Here is a 26,428-nt window from a genome sequence, read left to right as displayed (position 1 = left end):
ATTTTAAAGCTCCAAAAAGCACATAAAGGCTGCATAAAGGTAATCCAAATTACTCCAGTGTTTTATCACACGTCTTCTTAAGTGATCTAATTGGTTTTGGATGACAACAGACCAAAATCTAACTCCTTTTTTTACTATAAATCTTCACATCAGCAGTTTCCTTGGTGATCACAATTTCAAGCTCAATTACACTTCCTAGCGCCATCTAGCGCTCTGCACATGCGCAAAGCACTAGGAAGTGTGACGGAACTTGAAATCATGATGAGGCCTAGAGAATGCAATGGCAAGATGTACAGTGAAAAAGGAGTTATATTTTGGACTGTTCTCACCCAAAATCGATTTGATTGCTTAAGACATGGATTCATTTAGTGTTATTTAGATTACTTAATCTATTCCTTTAAATCTCCATATTGTTCCCAGACAATGTCTCTACAGTATAGTATCTATATATAAGACTGCAATGTTATCCATCTGAATCCATAATAACTATATATTTTTTTTCTCTTTATTCTTTCTCTTCAACCCTCCATTCACATCTCAGCCCAGACTAAGAGATAAGCCATTCTCTGTATTGCATCTAGGAGATATGAGAGGCTGAATGAGTGAATTATTAGGCATGGTGAAAGCTTTCCCACATCTGCTGTTTTCCTGGAGATGTGCTCTGGCATCTATGGGGTGACAGAGTGGTTTATAGAGAAAGCAGCTCAGGTTTCAGAGTGGCCACTGACCGGGAGTCAGCGGGGCCCATAATCAGACTCTGCAGAACAGATCTGGGAGCAGCAGCTGTGCTGTGCCACTCCAGGGACTTTCAGTCAACACCACTGGAGAACACCCCGTCTACAGTACAGACCAACACTGCTCTCTAGTGGTGGGGACAGTGTAGGCCTTTATTATCATATACAAATATATACATTTGAATCTGGATGTACACTTATGGTGGGCTGGTGTTGCATAGTGGTTAAAGCTCAGGGTTGTAATAAGAATGCTGGTTCGATCCCCACCAAAAGCAAGGGGGGATTGCCCCTTTAATAAGTGTACTGTAAGTTGCTTTTGATTTAAAAAATAAAAAAGCCTTTGCTAAATGACTGCTTAATTTAATATACTACATACATATCACATGTCAAATAAGAACTGCATTTGTCATGTATGTTTCATTACCACTGAGACATCCTCCCGCTCCAGCTGGATGAGAGTCCTTTGTTCAACCACCTCATCATATTTCTTCTGAAGACGCTGCAGCTCACCCTTCAGCTCCTCTGTGTCACAGAAAATCTCCTCCTGTGGAAAACAAAAGACCAGCAGAAAATCACAACAGGCCCAGGAATCGATTAAAAATTGTTCTGATGACATTACCAATCGATAAAACTACAGCTTTTAAGATTAATAGTCCAGCATCACTTTCTGCAATTTTCCAAATATTAATATAAGCATATTGCAATGAAAAAAATCAATAGCATATATGTATTGTAAAAAGTGACATTTGAACTAATTAAATGTAAACGACTTTTCAAAATTCACTTGTGTCAATTCAATGAATAGTTCACCCAAAAATTAAAATTCTCTCATCATTTACTCACCCTTTTGCCATCCCAGATGTACATTACATTCTTTCATCTGCTGAACTTAAATGAAGAGTTTTAGAAGAATTCTTTCAAGAATCTTTTGGTCCATACAATGCAAATGAAAGGGTGCTAAAATTAAAATTAAATTAATCCATAAGACTCCAGTGGAGAAATCAATGTCTTCAGAAGCGATATGATAGGTGTGGGTGAGAAACAGATCAATATTTATGTCTATTTTTTTTTTTACAACAGATTCTCCACCCTGCTCAATCAATCTCCACTTTGGGTGTGTCTCGTTTGGAAGGACGCATGCTAGGCAGGACACCTTTGAAGGCTGCAGTATACCAAGTGTCCTTTAAACAAGATGGCCTTCGTAGGACAAATGGAAACGGAACGTAACATGGTTGCTATGACAGCATGCCACCCTTCAACAAGCGGGAGCGCTTTGAGTGAGAAGGGAACAAAGTCACTTTAGAAGGGAATGTATGAGGTACATTTTAGGAGAGTTATAATGATGTAAAGAAAAAAGAAAATAGATTTTACATGTGTACTTTTAGTCTAATACTTTATTTTAATTATATATTAATATAATTATACATATTATATACTCTGCACCCATCTGCTGAGGTACTTCAACTTGAGAATTAACATTCCTTGCGTTTGAACATAATATTTACGGGCAAATTGGCGTCATTTTTTTTTTTTTTAGACATTTCCGTTGAAGCAAAGAATTGTGGGTTATGAGTGCCCACGAAGGATACACCTCATGCATCCTCCGAATTCCCCTGAAAGAAGGTCGCATGCGAAGGCTGCATTCGAAGTGTCCTACTCGCTTTTCTGAAACGAGACAGCCTCGATGATGTATGTGGCCGCAAATGCGACCTCCAGAGGACGCAACCTTCCAAACGAGACACAGCCTTTAACTTTCACTTTCTCATTCTTCATCTTGTGTTCACATTATTCATGCATATTGCCCCCTACTGAGCAGGGATAAGAATTTCTAGCAAAAAACTAACTTGAATACTTAAGTATTGATCTGTTTCTCACCCACACCTATCATATCCATTTCTTAAGACAGTGATTAAACCACTGGAGTCGTATGGATTACTTTTATGATGCTTTTATGTGATTTTGTGAGCGTCACAATTTTGGCACCCATTCACTTCCACTGTATGGACCTACAGAGTCGAAATATTCTTCTAAAAATCATAATTTATGTTCTGCAGAAGAAAAAAAAGTCATACACATCTGGGATGGCATGAGGGTGAGTAAATGATGAGAGAATTTTCATTTTTGGGTGAACTATCCCCTTAAAACCTCCATAAATTTCCAGCATTGTCCAGGTTGGAGTTTGTCTGGTACCTTCTCTTTGCGGAGTCTGCCTATCACAGCCTCCAGACTGTAGTCTGCAGGACCACTGATGTTGTCGGTGGTCGTTGAGCTCTGCTCTGACTCCATCCTCTCCTCCATCTCAATGATCTGAACCACCAGAGACTCGTTCTCCTCCTCCAGACAACGAACCTACCAAATCCACACATTTCACAAAAGGTATGAGAGCAGAGGAATACGGTACAAAATTAATGTGTTATTTCTAATAACAGTGAAATACGTAATTTATAAGTGTCGTACTATATACTTAAAATCAGTAGAGGACATTGTGACTTAGGAACCAGCATATTCATGGGTTTAATATGATTTCCTTTACACCCTCAGGCAAATGACTGACCCTATTAAACATCATGGAAATATGATAATTGGGCCACACACACACAGGAAGACCATTAGATTCAGTATGTGCACAGCTGATTTAATTACCCTGCAGAACCTCTTGTGTGTGTATAAGTGAGAAACATTTCATGTGAGGGAGCGCAAGTCTCACCACATCGATAAGGACAGCCAGGCGATCGTTGAGGGCGGCGATGACAGAGCTCTCATGGAAAAATCGAGCCACACCCTCCTTGTTTAGAGCACGAGCTGCAGCTAAATCTGGCTCAGGACATACACTCATTGAAACTCCACCCCTGTCAAAAAGACTGAAATCTTTTCAAAAGCCACAATGGTTCGTTTATTTCCTCAGTAAACATAAGTAAACAATGTTGAAGGAAAAGAAGAAATACTGAAGCGGAAAAGAGGAAATACTGAAGCACAAAAGGGCTTAACTGGTAAAACATTTACATGTTCAAAAGTGCATGTGAGATATGTTTATAAATCAAGAAAAAATAAAGAGTGAGACCATTGTATTACGTGATTTAAATAATTTGCACACAACTAATTTCCAGGTGTGACTATAATACACAATGCGGACCATAAATTAATTTTTGAGAAACAAAGCAGAGCAGTGTGAGTGAAGATGAACCCCAGACAGACATCTGGGAATGTTCTACTTGATCTTTCAGATGTCTGGGCAACTATAAACTTTGTGTTACTGTAAATGAGCATCAATATAACATTATGTAATCCAACAAATCTTTTCTTAACTATAATGAGTTTATCTGGAAGAATGCGCTTGAATGCCAAAATGCAATTCTATAACTTTTTTCTGCTTTACATTCATTTTCTATCTAGTGTTCCAAATATCCCAGATCTATAGGCACTGACCTTGCACTGAAGTGGGCCTGGAATCCACAGCGTTCTGCAGCCCGGCTCCACTGCTCCTCCTCAAACAACTTACGGTATGAAGAAACTCTTAACATGGCCATGGTGGCAGCAGGGAAAACCAGGAAAGATAACAACTGAACATGACCGGGGTCTTTATAGATGCTGAGGCTGAGAATGTCACACACGCTTGTGGGATCTCTCACTGAACCAAAGGTGGACTAACTAGGGAAGCAGTGTCAGAAGACAAACCTTTCACATGTAGCAGAGACAATTCAGCCATATCAACAATAGTTGAGGTCACTCCTATAGAAAGCAGTTACAAATATTAATCAGAGTACACTGGTAATTCGTTGTTGATCTGTAATGTGGAACGATATTTCAGTGCTGAAGAGCCATTACTTAAGGGATAAACTTTAAAAAGTTATGACACTCAGTATGCTTGAGCAGTTATAATAGAGCAACAGTGGTCTTTGTGTCTCAAGCTACAGTCTTCACCTGTCAGAATGCATAATCCAACATTTGATGGATGAACGACAAATACAATGGGTTAAATACACATCACGCACCCCTGTCTTTCGAAATGTGTGTACACAACATTGAATTCTGATTAATGACGAGTAGGTCTATACTATATGCTGAAAGAAGCCGAGCTACGAATGCATTATCTGGGTCTGTTAGTCCAGCTTCACAAACAACAGTCTTGTACTATTTCAGTTGGACAAAAGCATTTAGATGACATTTAAAAAAGACAAATTATTGTTTTAGTCTAACCTAAATCGAACTTTTAAAGTGCACGTAAACATACTGTCTGTTATCAGAGCACATCTTATAAGCTACAGAACTTGCAGTTCCCCACAAAAACAAAGCACAATTATTATTCAATTCAATATATTAGAAGAGCTTCACTTGTACATTTTCTGAAGGAAATACGAGAGATGACTGTCTATGCAAAACTCATTAGGTCTTGCAAGCGGTTGCCAGGGCATTGCTGTGCAGTTACTAAGGTATTCTGAGTGGTTACTTTTTGGCCTAAGCAAAAACCCCTTCAAGTCAGTCCACTCGGCAGCCATTTTTGGACTGCTCCAGGCCAGGCATCAGCAGCTATTTTCAACTTGAATGAGGAAAGACTGAAATCTCCCAAACAGTTGGTCAAGATTACAACCAAAGAACATATTTAAAATTAGCAGTAAATACTGACATTTTCAGTATCATAAATTGTACTTCTTTATGTCAGATCATGATCACAACAGAAAACACTTCTGTTTAGCTAATGTGAATGCGAGTTCTTGAGTTGACTGACAGGCAATGTCTGTATCTAAAAGGTGATTGGCTCTTTTACCTGAAAGACAGAACTTCCTTTTCTACATCCGTTGGCCTTTCCAATTTCTCTCATTTATTTTAATAATGGTGATCTGTCTCTGCCCTAAGTCAAAAGAGCCCACACCCAAGTCTATGGCTTGGGTCTCTCAGTCAAACTGGCAGGTGAAAAATGAATGTACAATGAACTGCAAACCTCTCCTCGACAAGCTGCACAATTTGAGATATTCAATAAAAATAACATCTCAGATAGCCTAATTAAATGGTCAATGTCTTTATTACATTAAATTAATTAGCTGTCCCGACCCCTCCCCCACAAATAAACAAAGAATGTGCAAGCACCCAGCTGCAAAGTACCAGAAATTTCAGACTGAACATTACAAAAACTTAATGGAAAAGAAGACAGGACAAAACAATAACCAAAGAGGCAGGGTGGTGGCCACAGCACACCAAAAATCTGTGTTAGAATAATGGCCATCTGAATTCCTGCTCCTGTGATTTAGTCTCCTGCAATGCGGTCAATTCTTTCCAGAAACGTCATCAACTGGCATTGAAAAGCAAGTGATTTCAGGCCATGACTGGCTGAATAACATTGCCCAGCTCTGGAATTTAACCATAGCCATTTTCAGAGCAGATATATAAAAAAGAACAAGCAGAAAGCTCAGACTGGGGCTTGTAAACATGACAGATGATGTTAAGTGATTCAAAGTGTGATCGTGTGACCACAGTAAATAAGTGGAAGTCTCAGAAGGCAATTAGCTACAGCCATGATCACTCACAGAGTGTCACTTCTTGATTATTAAAGTAAAAGCAGGACATTAAGACTTTGCTGACAACACTTTTTCATTTCTTTTTTTCCTGCATTTTGAGGAAATACTGCTAATGGACTGGGGAAGGCGTCACGCTCATTATTTTGTGAAAAGGCTTTGGTGGTTTGTTTTCTAATAATATTATAGCTTTAAATTTGATTACTATAAGCATAACAGAACAGAGGAAGCATCCTATTCAAACACTGAAAAAAAACACTGGTTGGGTAGTATTGAGCCTCTGCGGTATCAAAGATCACTTTAAAGAAAAGGTTTTTGAAGGAAATAAACCTCAGCAGAATTTCAGTCACCACACAAATAAGTTCAGCAGAATCCCAAAGTATACTATGAATGCAAGAGAGATTTCCATGTATCGGTGTCACTACATGGAAATACAAAGTGTAACAACACCACTGCTGAACAAAAGGACACAAAGACTATAAACGGACACTCAATTTTCCACTCTGAGTTAAGGGACAGTATGACATACAACATACACATTAAGAGAAAACAGAAGGACCATGATTGCATCTTCATTACAGAACAAATCATATTAAAGCACCTAGTGAACACATCCGTTTAAACATTAACGTGTCTGTAACATGACATGATTCATATCAGACCTGTAAAAGAATAAGGATTCTTCCCAGTCCTCTGGATTACATTGACAGATCTAATGAAGGTAACGAAATCAAAGGAGGTTGTGGCATCAAAACTACAAAGGATACAGAAAGTGTTTCTGGAGCACAGCCAGTTCATAAAGACGAAGGACATCAAAATGTACAATGTTGAAGACAACAGTACATGAGACTAGACACCATATAAATAACATGTGCACACCACAATGGACAGAGCCGTCTGATTCATCATGATTCAGATCCAACTGTAAGTAAAGATAACAGAACAGAACTTCAGCGCTGAAAGATAGTCGATAGGAATAAAACACTTCTTCTCTGAAAGTCAGCACATGATTCTGATACCCATCTCAAGATGGCAAGAGAGAAGGGGAGACAGAGAACGACAGGCAGATTGAGAGAAAAGGTACTCCAAGTTCTGATAACTTAACCATTCTAGAGAGAGAATTTAACCCACCAGCAGTCAATACAACCTCCTCAACACGGCTTTCCTTTAGTGTAATAAAGTCATTATCTGAGTGTCTACGAGTCCAGATATTCATTTTCAATCACATTCAGTCAAATACTGAGAGAAATAATGGATTTGGTATTTCAGCACTCTGCTCCAGAGGTCAAAAACTGTGAAGGTGGGGTCTACACATAGCATTCTAAATGCTACAGTCAAAAAGGTGAGGTTTATTAGAGTCAAAGTGTACTTATTAATAATTCCAGAGCTACGCAGCCAGAGTGGAGATAAGTTTACACCAGAGACTATTCCCCTGAGAAAGGAATAGAAGAATAGTACAATGTAACCAGTGGGCAATGTCTGTGCAAAAGCTGGAAATATCCAATGCTCCCAAACTCCCATCAAAGAGGTGTTAGCCATTTTAGTGCAGGGTGACCCAAATATCTCCCAGAAGTCCAGCCACAAACACACCGCAACAGTCCAGTTCAAGTCCACTCACTCTAGAACCACCTGAGAGGAGGCATGACACCTTAATGTCTGACCCTCCGTTCTGCAGTCAGCTCCCTCAGTCTTCATCACCTCCCATCAGGAACCCCAAGATGAAGTCAGTGGCTCTTTGACGATCGCTTGACGTCTGTTTGCTAGCAAGTTTGGGTGGTGGCCGAATAAGAAGGCTTGCAAAGAGAGTAGCTACACAGAGGTACAAAGGACAATTTAGATACTACAGCAATGCACCTGAATATATGTGGTCTGCAGACGAGAGAGATACTCAGACTCACCTAGGAGGTTGGCATTCAGGTTGTTGTCAATAGAGTGTTTAAGCAATTCTCTCAAAAAGGCCATCAGGTAGCGGAACACATTGCGATGAGCCCGTGGGAGCTGAGATATTAGCTGTTATTCAGAGGAAAACAAACAGTTTATCTGATGATTTCTCTTGGATGGTTGGCATTTCAGATGTAATTCTATGACCATTAATAGAGTATCAAATACAGTGGCCCCAAGAAGTATTTGGACACTTAAACCACACTTAAAAATCATTCTATTAGACAAAAAAATCAACCCAATTTCAAGTGGCATTTGTTGTAAAAAGATAGCATAAGCATCTTTTCAACTAAAACATTTCAGAAGTTTGTAAGGTTTAAAGAAAACAATACATACTGTTCAAAATGGAGACAAATAGTACTTTGACACATTCTGGTTGTCAAACATTTGTGGAACATGTCCAAGAGTTAAACTACACTTTTGGTTACTGTGCTAGGACACCTGCGTGAACTTGAGGGAACTGAATTCATTAGGGGTGTAACAATTCACTCTTCTCACAATTCGGTTTGGTTCATGCTACTGAACTCACGGTTCAGTTCACAATTCTTTAAACTAAGTCTGAATCAAGAAAAGTTACGACTGTAATTATTCTTTTATTACTATTACTTTGAGGACATTTGCCAAACAGTTCCTTTCCTTTAAAATTTAGCTAAAAGTACTGACTAGAAATCAGCCAGAACAGGGCATTTGTATCACCAAAGGGAAATATTATCTAATAATTCTGCTTACTGAAAATATAGAATATGTTAGATACATAAGCTGCTTACACACTGTCACTGATTATATACATTAAACATTTTTAAATTAAAATTGTATTTTTCAAAAATAATATTATCTCTGATTATATCTAAATATTCTTTTCAAAAATACATATTCAATGGAAGTGCATTTTTATTCAGTTAAATAATAATAATTTACTTATTAAATTAAATCAGACATGACATTTGACATTAAGATTATATTTTCCCATAGTATTATTATTATACATAATATTCTGCATTATACATAGTAGATTAATATAGTACTATCATTAAACCCCTGTAACCTTTCATTTTCTCTCACACAGCCAGAGCAGATCCCTCTTGCTCTTCAAACGGACATTCGATCCTTGAGCTGAAAAGGCATGTCTCTCTCTGCTCCTGGTGCTCCGTGCATTACATTGGCTTTTCAGTTTCAGTTTTCACAGTTTCAGCCGAACTCATCATACAAGACCTGTGGCTGCTAGTGTGCAATTGTAATTTAGAGCTCCTTGTGTGCAATGACGTGATTTCCATTTGTTTGCCCACGTTACGTAGGCATCGCATGTATCAGATATAATAGATGCTAAAATAGCAAAAATTGAAATAATTAAAAAAATATATATAATCTTACGATGTGCATTGTTACATTTTTGAAACACAATGTATCGTGCCAGGATAATTTGTTACACCCCTAGACTTCATACAACCTTCAAAAAATCACCTCAACACAGGGGGCCTGGGTAGCTCAGTGGTAAAAGATGCTGGCTACCACCCCTGGAGTTCGCTATTTCGAATCCCAGGGCGTGCTGAGTGACTCCAGCCAGGTCTCCTAAGCAACCAAATTGGCCCGGTTGCTAGGGAGGGTAGAGTCACATGGGGTAACCTCCTCGTGGTCGCTATAATGCGGTTCGTTCTCGGTGGGGCACGTTGTGAGTTGAGCGTGGATGCCGCGGTGGATGGCGTGAAGCCTCCACACATGCTATGTCTCCGTGGCAACACGCTCAACAAGCCACGTGATAAGATGCGTGGGTTGATGGTCTCAGACGGGATTCAATCCGCCACCCGGATTGAGGTGAATCACTACACGACCACGAGGACTTAAAAGCGCACTGGGAATTGGGTGAAAAATAAATAAATAAATAAATAAATAAAACAAATTCACCTCAACACCAGTTGGTAAAAAGTAACTGCAAAAATTGATCAAAATTTGAAGTTAGTTCTGGGAAATGATCTACCATCGTTTATTCAGTTATTCACAGTTGACACTCGGTTTGATATTTTGTTTTCTAATATATTGACATTTATAATGTGGCTTAATGATCTGAATACTTTTTGGGGTCACTGCATATATTTGAGACACCACCATACAATAAGTACCATTGTACAGTACCGTGTAAATACCTGTTTGCAAAGGCGACTGTCATGAGAGCATTCAAGACCGCGCTGGTAGAGTTCATAACACAGCACAGGCTCAGGCAGAGCCTCCAAGAAGATCAACAGAGCTTCAGCAACTGAGTGATTACAGCCAGCTAACCAGATGTCAAGGAAATCCACAGTGAAAAGTAAGGAGAAAAAATGGCATTAAGAAAAAGGATAAGACAAAAAAGACAGTGTTGGGATGTCTCAAGCACCTTGATAGTAAAACAGAGGGAAAATTCTCAGTCTCTCAGCAGCAGTGTTCTAGAGCACAGGGATAAATTTTGTGGGAGAGTCCAGCCAGTCAAAGTAGTTTTAAAGAGAGGCATTCGGTCACATTCACTGAACTGGCAGGCGTTAGCATTTCTATGCAAAGTAGCTCTGACTGTGCTGTGTATATACATACACACCAATCAGCCACAACATTAAAACGACCTGCCTAATATTGTGTAGGTCCCCCTTGTGCCACCAAAACAGCGCCAACCCGCATCTCAGAATAGCATTCGGAGATGATATTCTTCTCACCACAATTGTACAGGGCGATTATTCGACTTACCATAGACTTTTGTCAGTTCAAACCAGTCTGGCCATTCTCTTTTGACCTCTCTCATCAACAAGGCATTTTCATCCACAGAACTGCTGCTCGTTGGATGTTTTTCATTTTTGGCACCATTCGGAGTAAATTCTAGAGACCGTTGTGCATAAAAATCCCAGGAGATCAGCAGTTACAGAAATACTCAAACCAGCCTATCTGGCACCAACAATCATGCCACGGTCCAAATCACTGAGATCAAATTTTTATTATATTATATAGATATATATGGTCTTTTCGTGTGAAAGGATACGGATGGATTCAGGAATGCTGGTGTCCAGGCAGTCAATAATACTTTGTAGCTCATCTTGAAGGCCGGGGGTTTGGAAGAGGTCCTCCTAAATAAAAGAAAAAGCTTATTAGCATTTCTCTAATATATAGCTAATAATTGGTGCTTTCTCACTTTTATTTTGAGTTTTACCTGTTGGCAGGCCTTTGTGTAGAGGTGATTAACAAGCAACCAAACCTCTTTGGGAATCTTCAGAGGTGTATCCTCTGCACCAGCACTGTCCAACAAGAAATTCATCCTGGATTTCTCCTGAGAAATTAGGAATGTTTTAAACTGAAATACCACACTGACTTGTAAATCCTGTAAATTCTATAAATATACATATATTAAGATGGTCCCACATTTACAGGGAACTTTAGATCAGAGAAGAAGATGTTTAAATCATTTCACAAACATCACTACTTGATCCCTGTGATCTTTGGAAAGGGGCCACAAATAATGGTATCCTGGTCACTTTCTCACTCTCTCTCACACACACACATACACACACACACAGAGAAACCTGTTAAGTGGAGAACAGTGCCAGCCTCAATACTCCTGAACAATATTAGGGGACTCATGCAATTAGCAGAAATGAAGTTCAAAGTTGCAGCTCATGCTGTGCCACAGAAGAAAACCCAGACAAGATAAAAAAAAAAAAAACAATTACAAACACTATGATTTGTGAGGCTAGTTTCATCATGCTGTGAGCTGTTTCCTCTCTCTGCTAATCTAATACTGCTTGCGGGTGCGTTGTGAACTGGGCAGGGAAAAGAGTGGCAGAATTCAAGCTGAGAGACTGAAGCCTCAGTAACTTTCATTAGCCTCTACCAGCAGAGTAACTGAGCAATGCAGCAAGTTGACCTGGGTGACCGAGACAGTATGTATTTCAAAACAACATGTGCAAGCACACTGATACACTGTTATACTTGGACACAAATTTAAAACGGGACAAAAATCACCATCATTTAGACATATAGGGCCCAATGCATGATTTAACAAATCTTTTCTGTAGATGAAGAGGGGCTTTACCTTTTCCATGCAGCTATCCTCTCCCTGAGAATCATGCAGCCCCAGAGTGATTGATTGGAAAGGAGTGGTCAGAGCAGAAAGGAGTAAGGGGGGAAGGAGAGGTAAGACAACAGAGAAACATTGTGTAATCACTAAGAAGACAGAGCCAGTATTGCATAATCACATATAAGAAGCCTTCAGCTACCAACAGTGATCAGTTGGAATAGTAGAGTGATAGAAACAGCAGAAATCAACTAAAGATGATTGACTACTCTCTAAATGAAAAACTAATCACATTTGAGAAGATGTGAAAATGGAACAGTTCCAAACAGAGTTCTGGGCTGGGCTGAGTTAGAGTCCTATTGCATATAGAAACATGCCAAACCTGAAAGTCTTCCCTGATCTAAATTTGTATCCATTTTTAGTGGTGATGGTGGTTTTAATGGGAGACGCAATTCTCAAATTAATTGAGAGACGCAACTTCTCGGAGAGCGTTTTTGCGTGAGAATAGCTTGCTGGACTTAACAGTGAATAAAAGTCAGCACAGTAAGAAGTTTCGTCTCTTTAATACATAAATGCATAATTTTTATGCACCACTGTTGCACCCATCAAAGCTTCGCTTCAACAAGACATTTAAAGAGGATCACTGTCAAAACTGTTTACTGTTCAAACTAGAATGCTGATTTCCTTACGACGCTTAAGGTTTAAGCGAAAGCATTTTAAAAGACCTAGGTTTCTCTCAGAGAATGTGGCTTAATGTGGTCAGGTAAACGCATAAGGGTGCACGTGCATGGAACAACAAATGTCATAGGATGGGGCCCAACAACAAGTCAGCACAGTGGAAAGAACTCAACATTTCTGGGAGTACAGTGGGAAAAATCACATACACTATAAATTATACCCATTTATACAGACAAATGTAAAATATCAACTGTCCCTCACGTCCCATATATGCATATTGGGGAAATCCCAGAGTTTTACATAAGAGGGAAACCCTACTACTGTATCGCAATTCAGCTGCAGATACAATAGAAAGTGAAGGAAACAAACACAGCAACAACTTTGGACACATCAACAACTGGAATATCTAGAAATAAAGCGAAGCAACAGAGAATAAAATAGCAAAGTCTTCCTCGGATCCCATGTTTGTTATTTACACAAGTGCCACAGGAAAATTACGTTGCTGAAGAGAAAGCTGCTTACTGACAAAGTACGAGAGTAAAGAGTATGCCGCTTATACAGTACATGCAAACTGGAATGCTGTTTTCTTGCAATAACCCACTTTCTGGTTTCCATGTAGTCACTGATTCTGTCTGACACTGTTTAAATTAATAGTTGCACACTTGCAGTAAAATAAGGTTTCAAATTCTGGATGTCATGAGCTAAATGTTGTCCCACAATATTACAGTTATGTGCATTTGAACCTTAAAATTAACCTTAACCTAACCCTACCCACCCTGAAGCACTCCATTTATATAAAGCGTGTCATTCTGTTTTCAGAAAGCGCATAAGCGGTTTTGTGCCGCTAAGCATTGGGGCCTTTCTTATTTGTTACTTTGATAGTTTTGTTCAATAAGATGTTATATTTATTTAACCTATTCATTTATTAAATATATTTTAGTTACCACGTTGAAGTGCTGCACTTAGCATCTTTATTTCTCTCTGAAACGCATCTGATCGGGGTCACGTGAACATAACGGAGCCTAATTAAACATGGGTTCCTAAACAACGACTAGTCGTTCAGACAATGCACTGCCTAGTCAATTATGAAATTTATTTTGTTTTACACATCCCTAGCTCATATATTCCCATGTTAATATTCTATCTATCTATCTAACAGCAGCTGTGGCCTGTCCCTCACCAGGTCGATGAGTTTGGTGATGGGGATCTCGCGAATGGGCTTCTTCATACGGCATAGCGTCTCTAGAGAAGTTCCAAAGCAGCTGGGCAGGTAGTTCCCAGAGATAGTGATGAAGTAGTCTTTCCCTCGGTCCAGGTGAAGCACCAGGATGTCCTCGATCTTATCCTCACCAGAATTTAGCAGAGTTACAGAGTCTTTACTGACATACACCTCCAAGAAGATTTCTATTGTCTCATCTGTGAGGAATGTGAGTATTTGAGATAATCAGAAGGATTAAATATATTCTCTACTGCATAATTAAGCCATAAATACAGGGAAATGCTGTATATGATAGAGATACTCACTAGGGTCTAGTACCCCCTCACAGGGTTCAGCGCGTAGCCAGTGCTTACAGTACTGAGAATCATTGAGTTTGGGAATGAAGGCGAAGGTGCAGGTCACCTGTCCATCATTAGTGATAAGAAAACTCTGACGCTGAAGCTGACGGAACTTTACATTCTCAAAAGTGAACTATGGGATAAAAAAAGTTAAAACTTAAAACTGAGGCAACAAACACATACACTTAGGTTTCATAATTACAAAATACCCTGAAGCATGAAAAGATGCAGTGTTTTCAAGTAATGGTGATCTGTTTTTGTGTGTACTTTTCCACATCAAGACAAATTCTGCCTTGACTGCCACAGAGCATTGAGTCTCAAAGTAATTATGGCACATGTTATTAGGCTATAATCCACTCATAGTCAAGAGAAGTGCTAACATCATGCAAACATATCGATTCTCCACTGATATATAGTTGGTTCTCCGAAAAATATGGAGGCAGGCCAGTGGATCGATGCAGAGTGAATTTGTGAGGGGAATACACTGCCCGGTCTGGCTCGCTTTCATTACTCACCTCCCGGCAGGTAAGGAACAGAGAAGGGAGAAAGTCATTTTCCATTCTGTCCATGTCCCGCACAATCTCTTCAAACACCTTCTTGTAGCGCTGATCGTTCACCATCTTCACCTGTAGAAGACACAAACACACATAAATAATCAATGTGATGCTCATAAACTCTGTTAGAGAACCCTAACTGAAGGAGTAAAACTCACCCCGATGATGAAGAGGGAGCTGACGGGTTTGTGATCACTGGTCTTCAGCTCCATGTGACTGCGATAGTGAAGCTGCTTCACGTTGCTCCCCCTCCACAGGATACGGTCACACCACGCAGGGATCCGACACTTCCCGCTGTGCCCATACCCCAGAGAACACAACCAAACTATGCCGTTTCAATCTCCTTCATTTAATTTTAGGAGTACTGTACAGGCAAGTGATCCTCAAACATCAACAAATGTCATTTGAAGGAAGACATTCAATAGATATCCAAAAACTTTACCTTGAGTCCCATCGATCTGATTTTGCATCATATTTGTAAGTTGGGATGAAATTAATCTCTCCTTCCATGAAATCAGTGAAGGCACTTTTAGTAATTCTCTGGAGGTTCAGCTGATGAAACGAAACGAGATGCTATTATGTAAACTTTCAGAGCAAAAAAATGGAAGTCAGTATATATATAGCCACCACTTAAAGAACTGCCACATATAATCATTGCAAAAAGAAAACAGGAAGCAACAAAGAATACCACAGAAATACATTGAAAGATCTTCCATTTGGTTCTTAAAGTTCCTTCCAATCATTCAGGTGTATTTTGCTTTATGCAATGACTGATACTGGAGGGCTCACTTGATCATACTCTTGAAGCCTCTGTAGCTTGTTGTCAGCAATAAGTCTTTTCACCTCCACTGCATCAGGCAAACAAAGCCTGTAGTTGAGATCTCCGAGCCAAATCACCACACTTAAAAGGAGAAACAATTATAAGCACTGAACTATTGCTTACAGGTATACTATTCAGAAATCTGTTTAGAGACGAGGCAACACTAAATGACTCATTGGTCCATGACACTCACTCATGTTTAACTATATTGAGAGGGGGGTAGTCCAGCAGGTGGAAGCTCATGCGGGCACAGATGTCTTTGTAGTCCTGGTTCCGACGTTCATAATCATCCACATGTGCCGCCAAGTGAGAGTTTACGAAGCAGAAGCTAGTATTGTGAAAAACAAAGCGCACTGCCACTCCTCCTTTATTCCCCTATAGAATAATAAGTATATAAGACCAATAAATCACACTGAGCACAAATCATAACGCCTAATAACACTGCTCTCTAGAATACAGGTTTCTGATTGGTAAATAGTGGCATTAAAGGGTTAGTTCACCCAAAAAAGTAAATGTCATTGTTTATTTAGTAAGTTCAATTCTCCAGTGTGTGCAGCTGTGCTGTGTTCTGTTGTTTCTATCACTGTGGTGGACCTGTTTTTTAGATAAACAAAACGCATTTTCTCTTGAACGCTCCATGTCACGAGGGACCTGTGTGAATTGTTTCTCCCGTGCAGTCTCATCATGAACGCGCAGAGTAACGGTCTGTCAGCAGTTTCACTAAATAATACATTAGACTTCCGTTTGTTTCTCACCAAAGCACAAATTAAAACAAATCATCATAACAATCATTAGTCTCACGGAATAATTTATTAGACTTCTGAATTATACTTATGCATTCTTTTGAAGCTTGAAGAGGTGGTCACCATAAACTGCCATTGTGTGACATTGCTGAGCACAAAATTGTTTCACAATTTCTCCCTTTGTTTTTAAGAAAAAGGAAGAAAGTCAAATGGGGTTATTACAACACAGGGGTGAGTAAACATTGACTGAATTTTCATTTTGGGGTGAACTATCACTTTAAGCATTTAAATATGTTTTTGTGTAATGACTGCTTTATTTATTTGTCAAGTTGCCATGTAATAAGTGGGATAACATACAGTCCACTTCACATCGGGAAGTTTTTGCAATAATGGCTGGTTGACTGTATATGATCCCTTTTTACATATAATGATCTACAAAGAAGATACGCAGAGAGATCTGCATTCTAAGGAAAGAAAGGGCAACAAGCACTTCCTGTTCTGACAAACCACTTTTTGTTTAAACAAATTCAAACGTACCATTTTATTCATGAGACCAGTTCCCACAGACTCGGAAGCTATGTCACTTATGTAATTTTTGTGTGCTTTGTTGACATACACCACCAGCATCATTCCCACCAGGCGAATAATACGAATCTGGGGACAGGACTCACCTTCATGAAAAATTCAATAACAAAAAATGAAAAGGTAAAAAGCAACGATCAGTTTGGATAGGGCAATTAGCTGTCACTCACTCGTATGTATTTGGCTTTAGGGTGGAGGGATCGCTCTACTGCTTCAACCCACAACTGTTCTTTGGATGAATCCATATAGAAAAAGGCCTCTGTGCTCAGGTCCAGCTCCTGAAATCTGCCAAATAACCGAATAATTCAAACAAAGCACTATGACCGTAAGCAATCAATGAATGGACATGTACAATGCTCTAGGGAGCAAGTTTTAAAGGTGAAGTGTGTGATTTCTGTGCCACTAGCATCACCAAACAGAATTTTAACAATAATGATAATTTTTTTAACGACTAATGATTATTTTCAAACAGGTTTCCCGAACAATCTTATTAAGATGGTCGTACCTGCTCTCGGCTTTTGTTTGGCAAATGTCTTTTAAAACCAATGGCCAAGATACATTTTAATTAGAGTATGTTACAGATGAGTTGCCAGTTCTAACTATGACAGTGAAGCAGAGTGCCAGGTCTTTTGTTCAGCCACTCACCCCAGTGCATAGACATCTGGAGGGTCTGGGACACAACACAGCCAAGGTTCCAGAGTGCTGTCAGGGGACTGACCATTCACATTCCATGTGCCAATAAAAAACCTGTACAATACAGTGGACTCAACTAAATAACTGGAATCAGTCAAAACAGAATCGTTTGTCATGCGTTTAAATGTAACATTCACCTGAAGTTCTGAATGTCCACATATTCTTTCTCCTTCTTGCCGAGCCGATACCTGATCAGGCCTTCCCTGGAGCCTGCGTGGCTGCTCATCGTGGCCTGTCTCATACTGTAGTTAGATGGGCTGTCAGACCAGGAAATAGAGCGGTCTACGAAGTTATAACTGCAATGCAACACAGTACTGAGTTTACTTATGCTGAAAATCCACAGGCTTCTGCCACAGAGTACATTCCAGACTAGTAACACTCACTCATGTCTGACAGGTGTAGCATTCTGTGCAGGCGGTGGCCTTTCTTTGGGGGTTGGGCCTGCTGTGAGGTTAGTTGGTGGTGTGTATGTGCCTTTCCGAGGGGGAAGAGGGGGCACTGGAGGTGGTGGCGGCTCTCGTTGTGCAAATATACGGTTTTGCTGGTTCTTCTTTTCTTCCACTTTTAAAGAATGGTTAAAATTTTCCTCGAAGCCAAAATCAGTCGCAAGCGAGAGGACGGAGTCTGTAGAAATTGAGAGGAACGCAGCAGTAAGACCGTAAGTGACAAAGCAATCACCAGAACTAATGTCTTTGATAATATATATAGCAATATATAAGTGCCATTATTTATTCCAAACCTGTATTTAATGGCTGCACTAAAGTGCTGTTCTTGATGACGACTGAGGTGGATTTGGAGGTTCCTCTCTGAGGTGGGATTGGAACGCAGCCTTTGACTGGAACAGGTACAACAGGCTCCATTTTCTTGGGAAATGAACTCCTTCCCTCAGCTGAAGATAGACCATTTAATTTTTTACTATTTTTATAATTGATGGCATATACCTTTAAAAACTAGAAGAAGAAAAAAACTGTCTTAAAAATGACTTAAAAATTCTTTACCAGTGACAGTTAGATGCAAAGTAGGATTGTGACAAAGATGAAAAATCATTCAGTTCATTCTGTCATCCTTTTATTACAGGCAGCTCTACTCATGAGAGTAAACAGTAGAGGACAGGCCAAACAATATGCCTGTTTCAGACTAGGGTGGGCATGAAGTCTCTGACACAAGACAGTATATTCAGAGCACCTTCACACGGTGCACTTTATACACCGTGACAACAGAGAATAATCAATTATAAAAATGGTTCTGTCAAGAATTAAAACTATAAATAAAATGGATTCCATAGTGACCTGAAAACAACATCATTTCATAAGATTTGTATCTTCTTATAGAAATAAAAAAAATAAAAATAAAGTTCTTTCAAAAAATATCACTTATATATATATATACACACACATGGTGTCTTTGAGTTCTCCAACTTACCTTCCCAAATTAATGTCCTCAATGTGGACTTTGGCACACTTTCAAAAATTATACATTGGCCACATGAAAAACATGAAAATCCATTAGGCCAACAACAATGCCAAGAACAAATCCCTGTTCTCTCATGAAAGAGCTCGAAAGACAAACCTGTCCTGAGCAGTGTGGTAAGAACTCAAAGCAGGTTGCAACAGATTTCCTAACCTCTGAACTGGCTTCTGGACTCTGAATATGCAACAGTGAAAACTAAAATAAACCAACACCAAAGAATTATAACTCTCAAAATGTGTGCCTGACATTAAGGTCAAATTCTTCCAGGAAGCATTCATTGCTGGTTGAATGGTTACCCTGGTAAATAAATGATTAGAGTAGTTAATAAATAAGAAATGTGCCTTGATGTTTATGGCGACATCTTGTGCAGGGAAAATGAGGTGCGTCACCTTGCTGTTTGGCCTTCATCACATACTGAATGAAGGACTGCGTATGCACGTCATCCTGCAGCTCCAGCACAAACTCTGGAGTTTGTTCACCTCGAAGACGAATCCGTACCGTTGCTGTTGAGAAATAGGATTTTTTTTAAATGCCTTTCACATGAATGCCATTTAAATGCTTTTCACTGCACTTGAACTGTTTGCTATGCTATGCTACCTGCTGATGTAATCAACACACTACACGCACTGTAAAAGAAGGCACTTAAGAACATGGCTGCCAAGAAAGTAACTACAAACATAACTGAATTTAACTGAGGAACAATATCTAACAAAAAAAAAAACTAAAAAAAAATGATATATATGGGCGAATTAAAACTTACTGTTATTAGAGAGGTCAATGAGAAGCGCTTCATCGGCCTCTAAAATGGGATTTACAAGAAAATTAGGGACGGTTATGCCTGAACATGTGCCATGGCTTTCAGAGGACTGTACCAGGATACAGAAAACATAAATTGCTGTCTCTCAGTGACAAATGTTTATCAAATATTTGATTAGGGAGAGACACAGTGCTAATTATCTTGACAGAGACCAAAGGTGAGTTTGTAAAGTACAGAAATATTTTAATGACTAGAGAACAACAGTATTCACACTGTTACAAAGTCCTTCTATAAACTATAAAGAGTCTATAAGGAGCTTACCTCGAACAAGCTGAAAATGGTTATTGATAGGGATGGACAGCTGGGGCACAGGACTTAATACAATTGCATCAGGGTTTGCCAGAATATCCAACCTAACAACAAGAGATCCATTCATAAAATGTCATTCAAGAGCACATTTTATTCAGGAAACTTAATTCCTTTAGGAAATCATCTAATTTTTCTCAGATTTTCTAGGATTGTAAATTTTTTTTTTTCCTTTTTTCTACCTAATTGTATTTACTATAAGTGCCCTAGACTTCTCTTTTCTTTGATTCTAAAGAAATACACTCAGATTTCAAACTGAACCAAAACAGAGGGACAACACCACGTCTGGTCACTTAATGGGTTTAGCAAATCCCAAAAATAAGTATGTCTCATATTTCCACTATGGTCCAGGTCCAGCATAATCTTATCACATCAAAAATGTAGCTTTCAGAATGCAGAGGGAGGCTTATAGAAATGCAGCAGACTAAATGCATATTGAAGGGCTAATTGCAGACCATATTTCACTCTCTGACAATAACAGTGCCAACTCTTGGGCATCAGGTTCCTCTCAACATGGTCATACCTCCATTTCACTCCATGGGAAATTCAATTATGGTGGATTATTGGAAAAACCTTCCGATTTTCCTGCTTGAGTGTGCTGCCCAAACTCAGAGGCAAGTCTAAAACCTCTATGTGCTGCCAGTGAGCCCCTTCTCTCTCCGTCTCAGAAGACTATAATTGCTATAATGGATGCTGTTGCCAGGAAACACAGCCCTCATGAACAAGTGAAATTGGGGCTAAAAAATCTTAAATGTAATCAATACAAATAATAGCCCAATGTGGTGATGATGATTATAACCTGCTCATTCCAAAAAATACCTCTTTTCTGAGGTCAAACTGCAACATTTATAACCGCATTAATGTTTCATAACACTAGTGCCCAACCGATATATCAGTCGGCCGATATTATCCTTTCACCGATATATCGGTATCTGCATATATTTTACCGATATGCGCCGATATAAAAACTTTTTTTCAGAACATATAATGCAGAAAACAATGCTTTAGAATTGGTGTCATTACGTAGTTTGTCCAGCAGAGCGTGCTCCGACACCATTGTTTACAGAGCTGAGCTGACAGTGGCTCTGCAGACAGGGCGGAGTTCAGCTGTGTGTCTTCACTGTAAGCTGTTAACTAATCTGTTAAATACATACTGGAAACTTAAACAATGACCCCATCATATTCCCTTTTCAATATAACTAATATAACATTAACCTTGTCCCTGACAACTATGTCACTCATGTCTGTTTGCTGTTAGCCAGCTGTAGTTTGTCAGTGCAGTCAGTAATGTAGCAGATTGAAAGGTAAACATCAGAGCATCTTTTTGCAGCTCAGCAGACAACGGTGCGGTGGTGGATTGTGTCTGTTGAGTGCTGATTTCATGCTACGTTGTTACCTAGTTGGTGAGACACAATGCTGATCCATCTTTTACTCTCTGTGACAACGAGCTTATAGCTAACTAGCTAATCACGTAGCTATTTTCATTGTTGTCAGCTGAGTGGAAGCTAATGAGTAAACATGTATTCACCAAACTGTTTTGTTCAGGATTCACAGTTTGGTACCCCCTTCAACTGAACAATTCCAGTCATGTCATTTATAAAATGAAATATTTAGAAGTCTGGTTTTCCACCATTGAAAGTTTCCCCTGAACTTGTATAGCAGAATACGGTGTAACACATCTGCTGCTGTTTATCTTGACTCGGCAGTATTAATATAGTTAGCATTTGACTGATACTAAACAGTAATACTGATGTTTATTTAGCCATTTATATTATTTTTATTTATTCTTTATTTTCTCAGTGTTCATTTCTAGAATTTGTTGACAATGCATAATAACAATGTCAAATATTCTTTGATAAAAAAAATCTGTTTAAGAAAGCAGCCTTCTGAGTACATTTGCATAGTCATATCGGTGCAAAATCGGTGAAAAAATCCATATAGAAAAGGTCTGTTTTCATTCCAGCTCAAAAATTAAATATATCGGCCATTACAGCGGTAATCGGTGAATTTTCCCTCTCTAAAATCGGTATCGGTCAGGCTCTACATAACACATTGACAATGTAGGTTAAAACTGTTATGTAGCTAAAGCACACCCCTCATGTTGTTCTATATCCACACTGTAAACCCTAATGCTCAAAATAATTAATTGTTATGAGTACGGAAAAATTTATTCATACAAATTAGTTCAAATAAATTAACCTTGATGAGTATTTAGAACTTTCTCTTTCTTTTGAGTTCTCAAAACTTACACCTTTTAAGTAACCTGAATTGTTTAATGTTTCAAGTTTAATGAACTTCTCTTTTTTTTTTTTTTTTATCCCCTTTTCTCCAAATTTGGAATGCCCACTTCCCACTACTTAGTAGGTCCTCATGGTAAAGAAAAAATCAACACGCATGAGTAGTACAAAATCAAAATCTGACAGTTCTGCTTACTTAAAAAAAATTAACCTGATTACCTCAAAAATGTTTTAGTTCTGCCAACTTATTCAGGTTTACAGTACATATGACTTTCTTCTGGGTAACAAAAAATTTATTAGATATTAGGAGATATTAGTACAATGACAGCCTCAGCCACCATTCACTTGTATTGTTTGAAAAAAAAGTGCAATAAACGTAAATGGTGACTGAGGCTAAATTTTGTCATACATCTCCATTTGTGTTCAACAGAAGAAAGTCATACAGGTTTGGATTACATGAGGGTGAGAACTGATGACAACAATTTTTTGTTTATGGGTGAACTATCCCTCTGGCTCTGTAAAGATATCAACTCATATCAGGCCCAGTTGCAAGAAACTCCTTAAGTTAAAGGTGCAGTATGTGATTCAGAAACCCTTGTTATTAATGATACCTGTGGCCATTAAGTGAACTGCAGCCAGCTACCTGTTGCTCGTGCTCGTGCACACACTCCATAGGGACACCAGCATCAACCAAAACAATGACGTAACGTACAAAGAGACTGAACGTGATTCACTGACATCATGCTGACAGATGAGGTAGCATAATTATAATTACACAGTTATGACTGTTTTACTACACACTTTGAAACTGTATATTATATTTGACTCTCCAGTGCTGGAACAGGGCTAAAACAAAGTGTGGATGTAGGTCTGACTATGCGAGACTGTAGATTGAAGTAATAACTTTTCTTTGCATGATACATTGACTGCATTTATATGACAGCCTATGTCGGGTTAGCTAGCTAGCCAGCTTTATCAATAGCTGTTAGCTAAATCTAGTGGATGATGACAGTAGCTGTTTATAAAATAGACTGTACATTATAAAGATGTTGACACAATTCAGTATTGATGTGATTCCATCACAACTGTCATTTTGATATATTGATGCACTATTGTTTTATAATAATAGATTGTATATATTTTCTGTATAACCAAGTTACGTTACACTAATGAATGGAGCTTTTTGCATTATCTTCAACATTGTCTAGCATTAATTTCATGTGTTATTGTAGTTTACCTTGCTGAATAATTACAGATTAACATTGACATTAACCTGACATTTAGTATAAAGAGAAGATCGTTGAAATTATTTGAAAGTTACAAAGCAAAGTAGCTTGCAATTCTTCAGCATTAGCAGGCAAGATCAAGTTAGCTAAAATTACACAGATCAATCCTATGGCACTATATTTCACATACTTAGCAGTTATGTAAGCTTACCTGTCCAATAAGAAGAACGCCAATTCAAGGTCGGCAAAAAAAAAACCCTTAGTTATAATTGTAAGGGTACTGTAACGAAGGGGTTTCTTAACTTAAGGAGTTTCTTGCACCTCAAGCGATGGATATCTACCATTACTTTCTTCTGTTAAGAGAGCCCTTTCATTACATAACGACCCAACAAATAACGTGTGTGACCTCTTTTGCCCAGTTGGTGTTTCTGAGCTTGGAGAAAATCTGAGTGTGTACAATTTTAATGCAGTTAAATAGTTTGTGTGCTCATGTGAGGCTTATTAGGCTCTAGGACACCAAAGTGGAATGCAGGATAATGGGCAGCATGCTGACATCCACCACAGCTGATCTAACACAGACACACACACACACACACACACACACACACACACAGTAAACCACACTGAAAGCATGACTACCTAAACTATCTGATTACACAATTTTTCACAGAGCCTTCTCACATCTATTGTAACCAGCAGTTATGTCCATACTGTATATAAAAATCATGACCTTTAAAAGGAACCAAGAATCGGATCATTATACTTCAGATTAAAAGGCAAAGATATTTAACTGAGTTTGTAATCAGCTGTAAGAGAGCGTAACATCGGATCTAGAAAAATAGCGGCCTCTTAAGCCAGCTGCACTCTCAATATAGCGATGCTGTTAAGACAACAATTCATTAGACTGCATATGTCTATTTGTGGGATTGGTTGCTAATCATTAAAGAAAAGGCCAAGATGACCAAATAATCATCCAGGTAATAACATGGAAACATAACAGCAATTAACCACCTTGCAGAATGAGCAGTTCAGTCTAATAAGAGTTGTTTTGCTATCCTGACACCTGCTTTGATGCTCATTTCTGTCTAAATCAGAAATTTTTTTGCAACTAATTCTGTTAAACACTTGAAAGAAAGTGTAATTTAGTAGTTTAGAATAAAGTGGAATGCATCAGGAAAAAAAAAAAACAGACTTACTTGAATTGTCCAGAACATTCTAACAGGGACAAGAGTCTTGGTTCTTTCTGTCCGCCTCTGAGCTCATACCCTCTAACAGTCTGAAAAGTTACAGTCAAGGGTGGAATTAAATAGCTAGAAAGGGAACAGTGAAAAAAACCTAATGTGCAACGCCTGGTTGTTGTTCCATGCCTTCTCCCTCTCTCTCTCTCTCACACACACACACAAAATAAAATAAAAAATAAAATAATTTTCATTAGGTAAGTAACCATACATAACAGGAAATAATGATCATACTGCAACAGATGACTGAAATGTGGTTTAAGTATAAAGATCTTCCCTGTGATTTAAGAACTTTGTTATTCTCATCATCAACTACAGCTGTTTCTGTAGCATCTGTAATGTCATACCTCTCACGCTGCGTTTCACCGGATATGCACACATCATATCAAGTGGCATGACAATGTCACGCAATTACAGTATATCCATAAGTTATTCCAGAGAAACTCCAGAGCAGCAATAGTGTCTGTTTGCATAACAACAAAGCTTCCGTTCTATATATATGTGTCTAACCTTTGTCTAAGGACAGACAAAGAACCCCGACACGAACAGACAAAAAGCTGTATTCTGTACAGCCTATTTAGGACACTGACAAGCCAAAAATAAACATTAAATCATTACCTCTACAACTATGCTAACAACACATTGCTGAATGACTTTAATAGAGACAACTACTGCTATGACGCCCTTCACAAAATACATATGAACGACCAAGCTTCGAAAAAAGGATACAGTCACACATTTGCTCTCAGAAATCCCAAGTGAAGACTCCATCATGAATGTTAAGTGTGTTGATTTAAAGCCGTCAGGCGGCTAGCTAACAGGCTAAACTCCGCGCGAGTGTTTGCTCATGTCAGGTTCCGCCCCTCACAACGGCCTACCGGGGAGGTCGCGAGAAACAAAACAGCTCTGTATTTTAAAATGAGCAAGGTAGGCTCGCGCTCGGTCGCCCCATAGCTTTTGAATTTAATCCGCTACTACAAGTTATATTAATGTACACGCGCTGCATCGAAGAGCAGTAACGTAGACGCTTGTGAGCCGGTGCGGTGTCAATAAATAAACTCGGGGATGAGATCTCAGGTCCGTAGAAAATGATACCTATGGAGTGTTTGTGGAGTTTAGGGTGATACAGCAATAGCCGTGACGGTATATATGTGGTCTAGTCGCGTTATAATTCAGAATGTAATCAGGTTTAGTTTGAGCAAAATATGTGGCAAAACATCACCGGTCATGTAAGAGTTTCGAGGGCATTATCACAGCGCTCTCCTTGTGGCCTCAGCTAGAGCCCAGCTGAT

The 26,428-nt window shown here is 38.9% G+C and overlaps 2 protein-coding genes across 15 annotated transcripts in view; both read right to left on the bottom strand.

The window, feature by feature from the left end:
- LOC127417702 (vimentin-like) overlaps positions 1–6,083 on the bottom strand; it is a 20,178-nt gene extending 14,095 nt beyond the window's left edge. For all 9 annotated transcript variants that reach the window (XR_007893312.1, XR_007893313.1, XR_007893314.1 and 6 more), the window contains exons 1-4: positions 4,161–6,083; positions 3,442–3,583; positions 2,925–3,083; positions 1,159–1,278 (exon numbers count right to left, since the gene is read on the bottom strand). Coding sequence is in view for 4 of the 9 variants with exons in the window: in XM_051657875.1 (XP_051513835.1) it covers positions 1,159–1,278; positions 2,925–3,083; positions 3,442–3,583; positions 4,161–4,261 (522 nt within the window). In the remaining 5 variants the exon portion in view is untranslated. The remainder of the gene's footprint in view (positions 1–1,158; positions 1,279–2,924; positions 3,084–3,441; positions 3,584–4,160) is intronic.
- On the bottom strand, positions 3,584–26,428 carry LOC127417683 (inositol polyphosphate 5-phosphatase OCRL-like). 6 transcript variants are annotated; one of them, XR_007893309.1, is made up of 25 exons: positions 25,866–26,428; positions 25,095–25,174; positions 20,391–20,482; positions 20,073–20,111; positions 19,702–19,815; positions 18,582–18,731; positions 18,226–18,466; positions 17,980–18,138; positions 17,795–17,896; positions 17,320–17,434; positions 17,105–17,221; positions 16,018–16,199; positions 15,794–15,905; positions 15,447–15,556; positions 15,163–15,298; positions 14,966–15,076; positions 14,418–14,583; positions 14,074–14,309; positions 12,234–12,257; positions 11,355–11,471; positions 11,187–11,271; positions 10,327–10,454; positions 8,143–8,254; positions 7,863–8,053; positions 3,584–3,602 (listed from the first exon to the last, which is right to left on the bottom strand). XR_007893309.1 is itself a non-coding variant. In XM_051657826.1 (24 exons), exons 1-24 carry the CDS (start codon positions 25,908–25,910, stop codon positions 7,929–7,931), a joined length of 2,898 nt encoding a protein of 965 aa, XP_051513786.1. In that variant the 5' UTR covers positions 25,911–26,428; the 3' UTR covers positions 6,233–7,928. The 6 variants fall into 6 exon arrangements, 4 of the variants coding, with proteins under 4 accessions (XP_051513786.1, XP_051513787.1, XP_051513789.1 ...); XR_007893308.1 differs by lacking the exon at positions 3,584–3,602 and adding an exon at positions 6,233–7,166; XM_051657826.1 differs by lacking the exon at positions 3,584–3,602 and having other exon boundaries at positions 6,233–8,053.

This window comes from Myxocyprinus asiaticus, chromosome 27, assembly GCF_019703515.2.
Source record: "Myxocyprinus asiaticus isolate MX2 ecotype Aquarium Trade chromosome 27, UBuf_Myxa_2, whole genome shotgun sequence".
NCBI lineage: Eukaryota > Metazoa > Chordata > Actinopteri > Cypriniformes > Catostomidae > Myxocyprinus > Myxocyprinus asiaticus.
The sequence above is the reverse complement of the archived record's forward strand: the minus strand, read 5'-3'. Positions and strand labels throughout refer to the sequence as shown.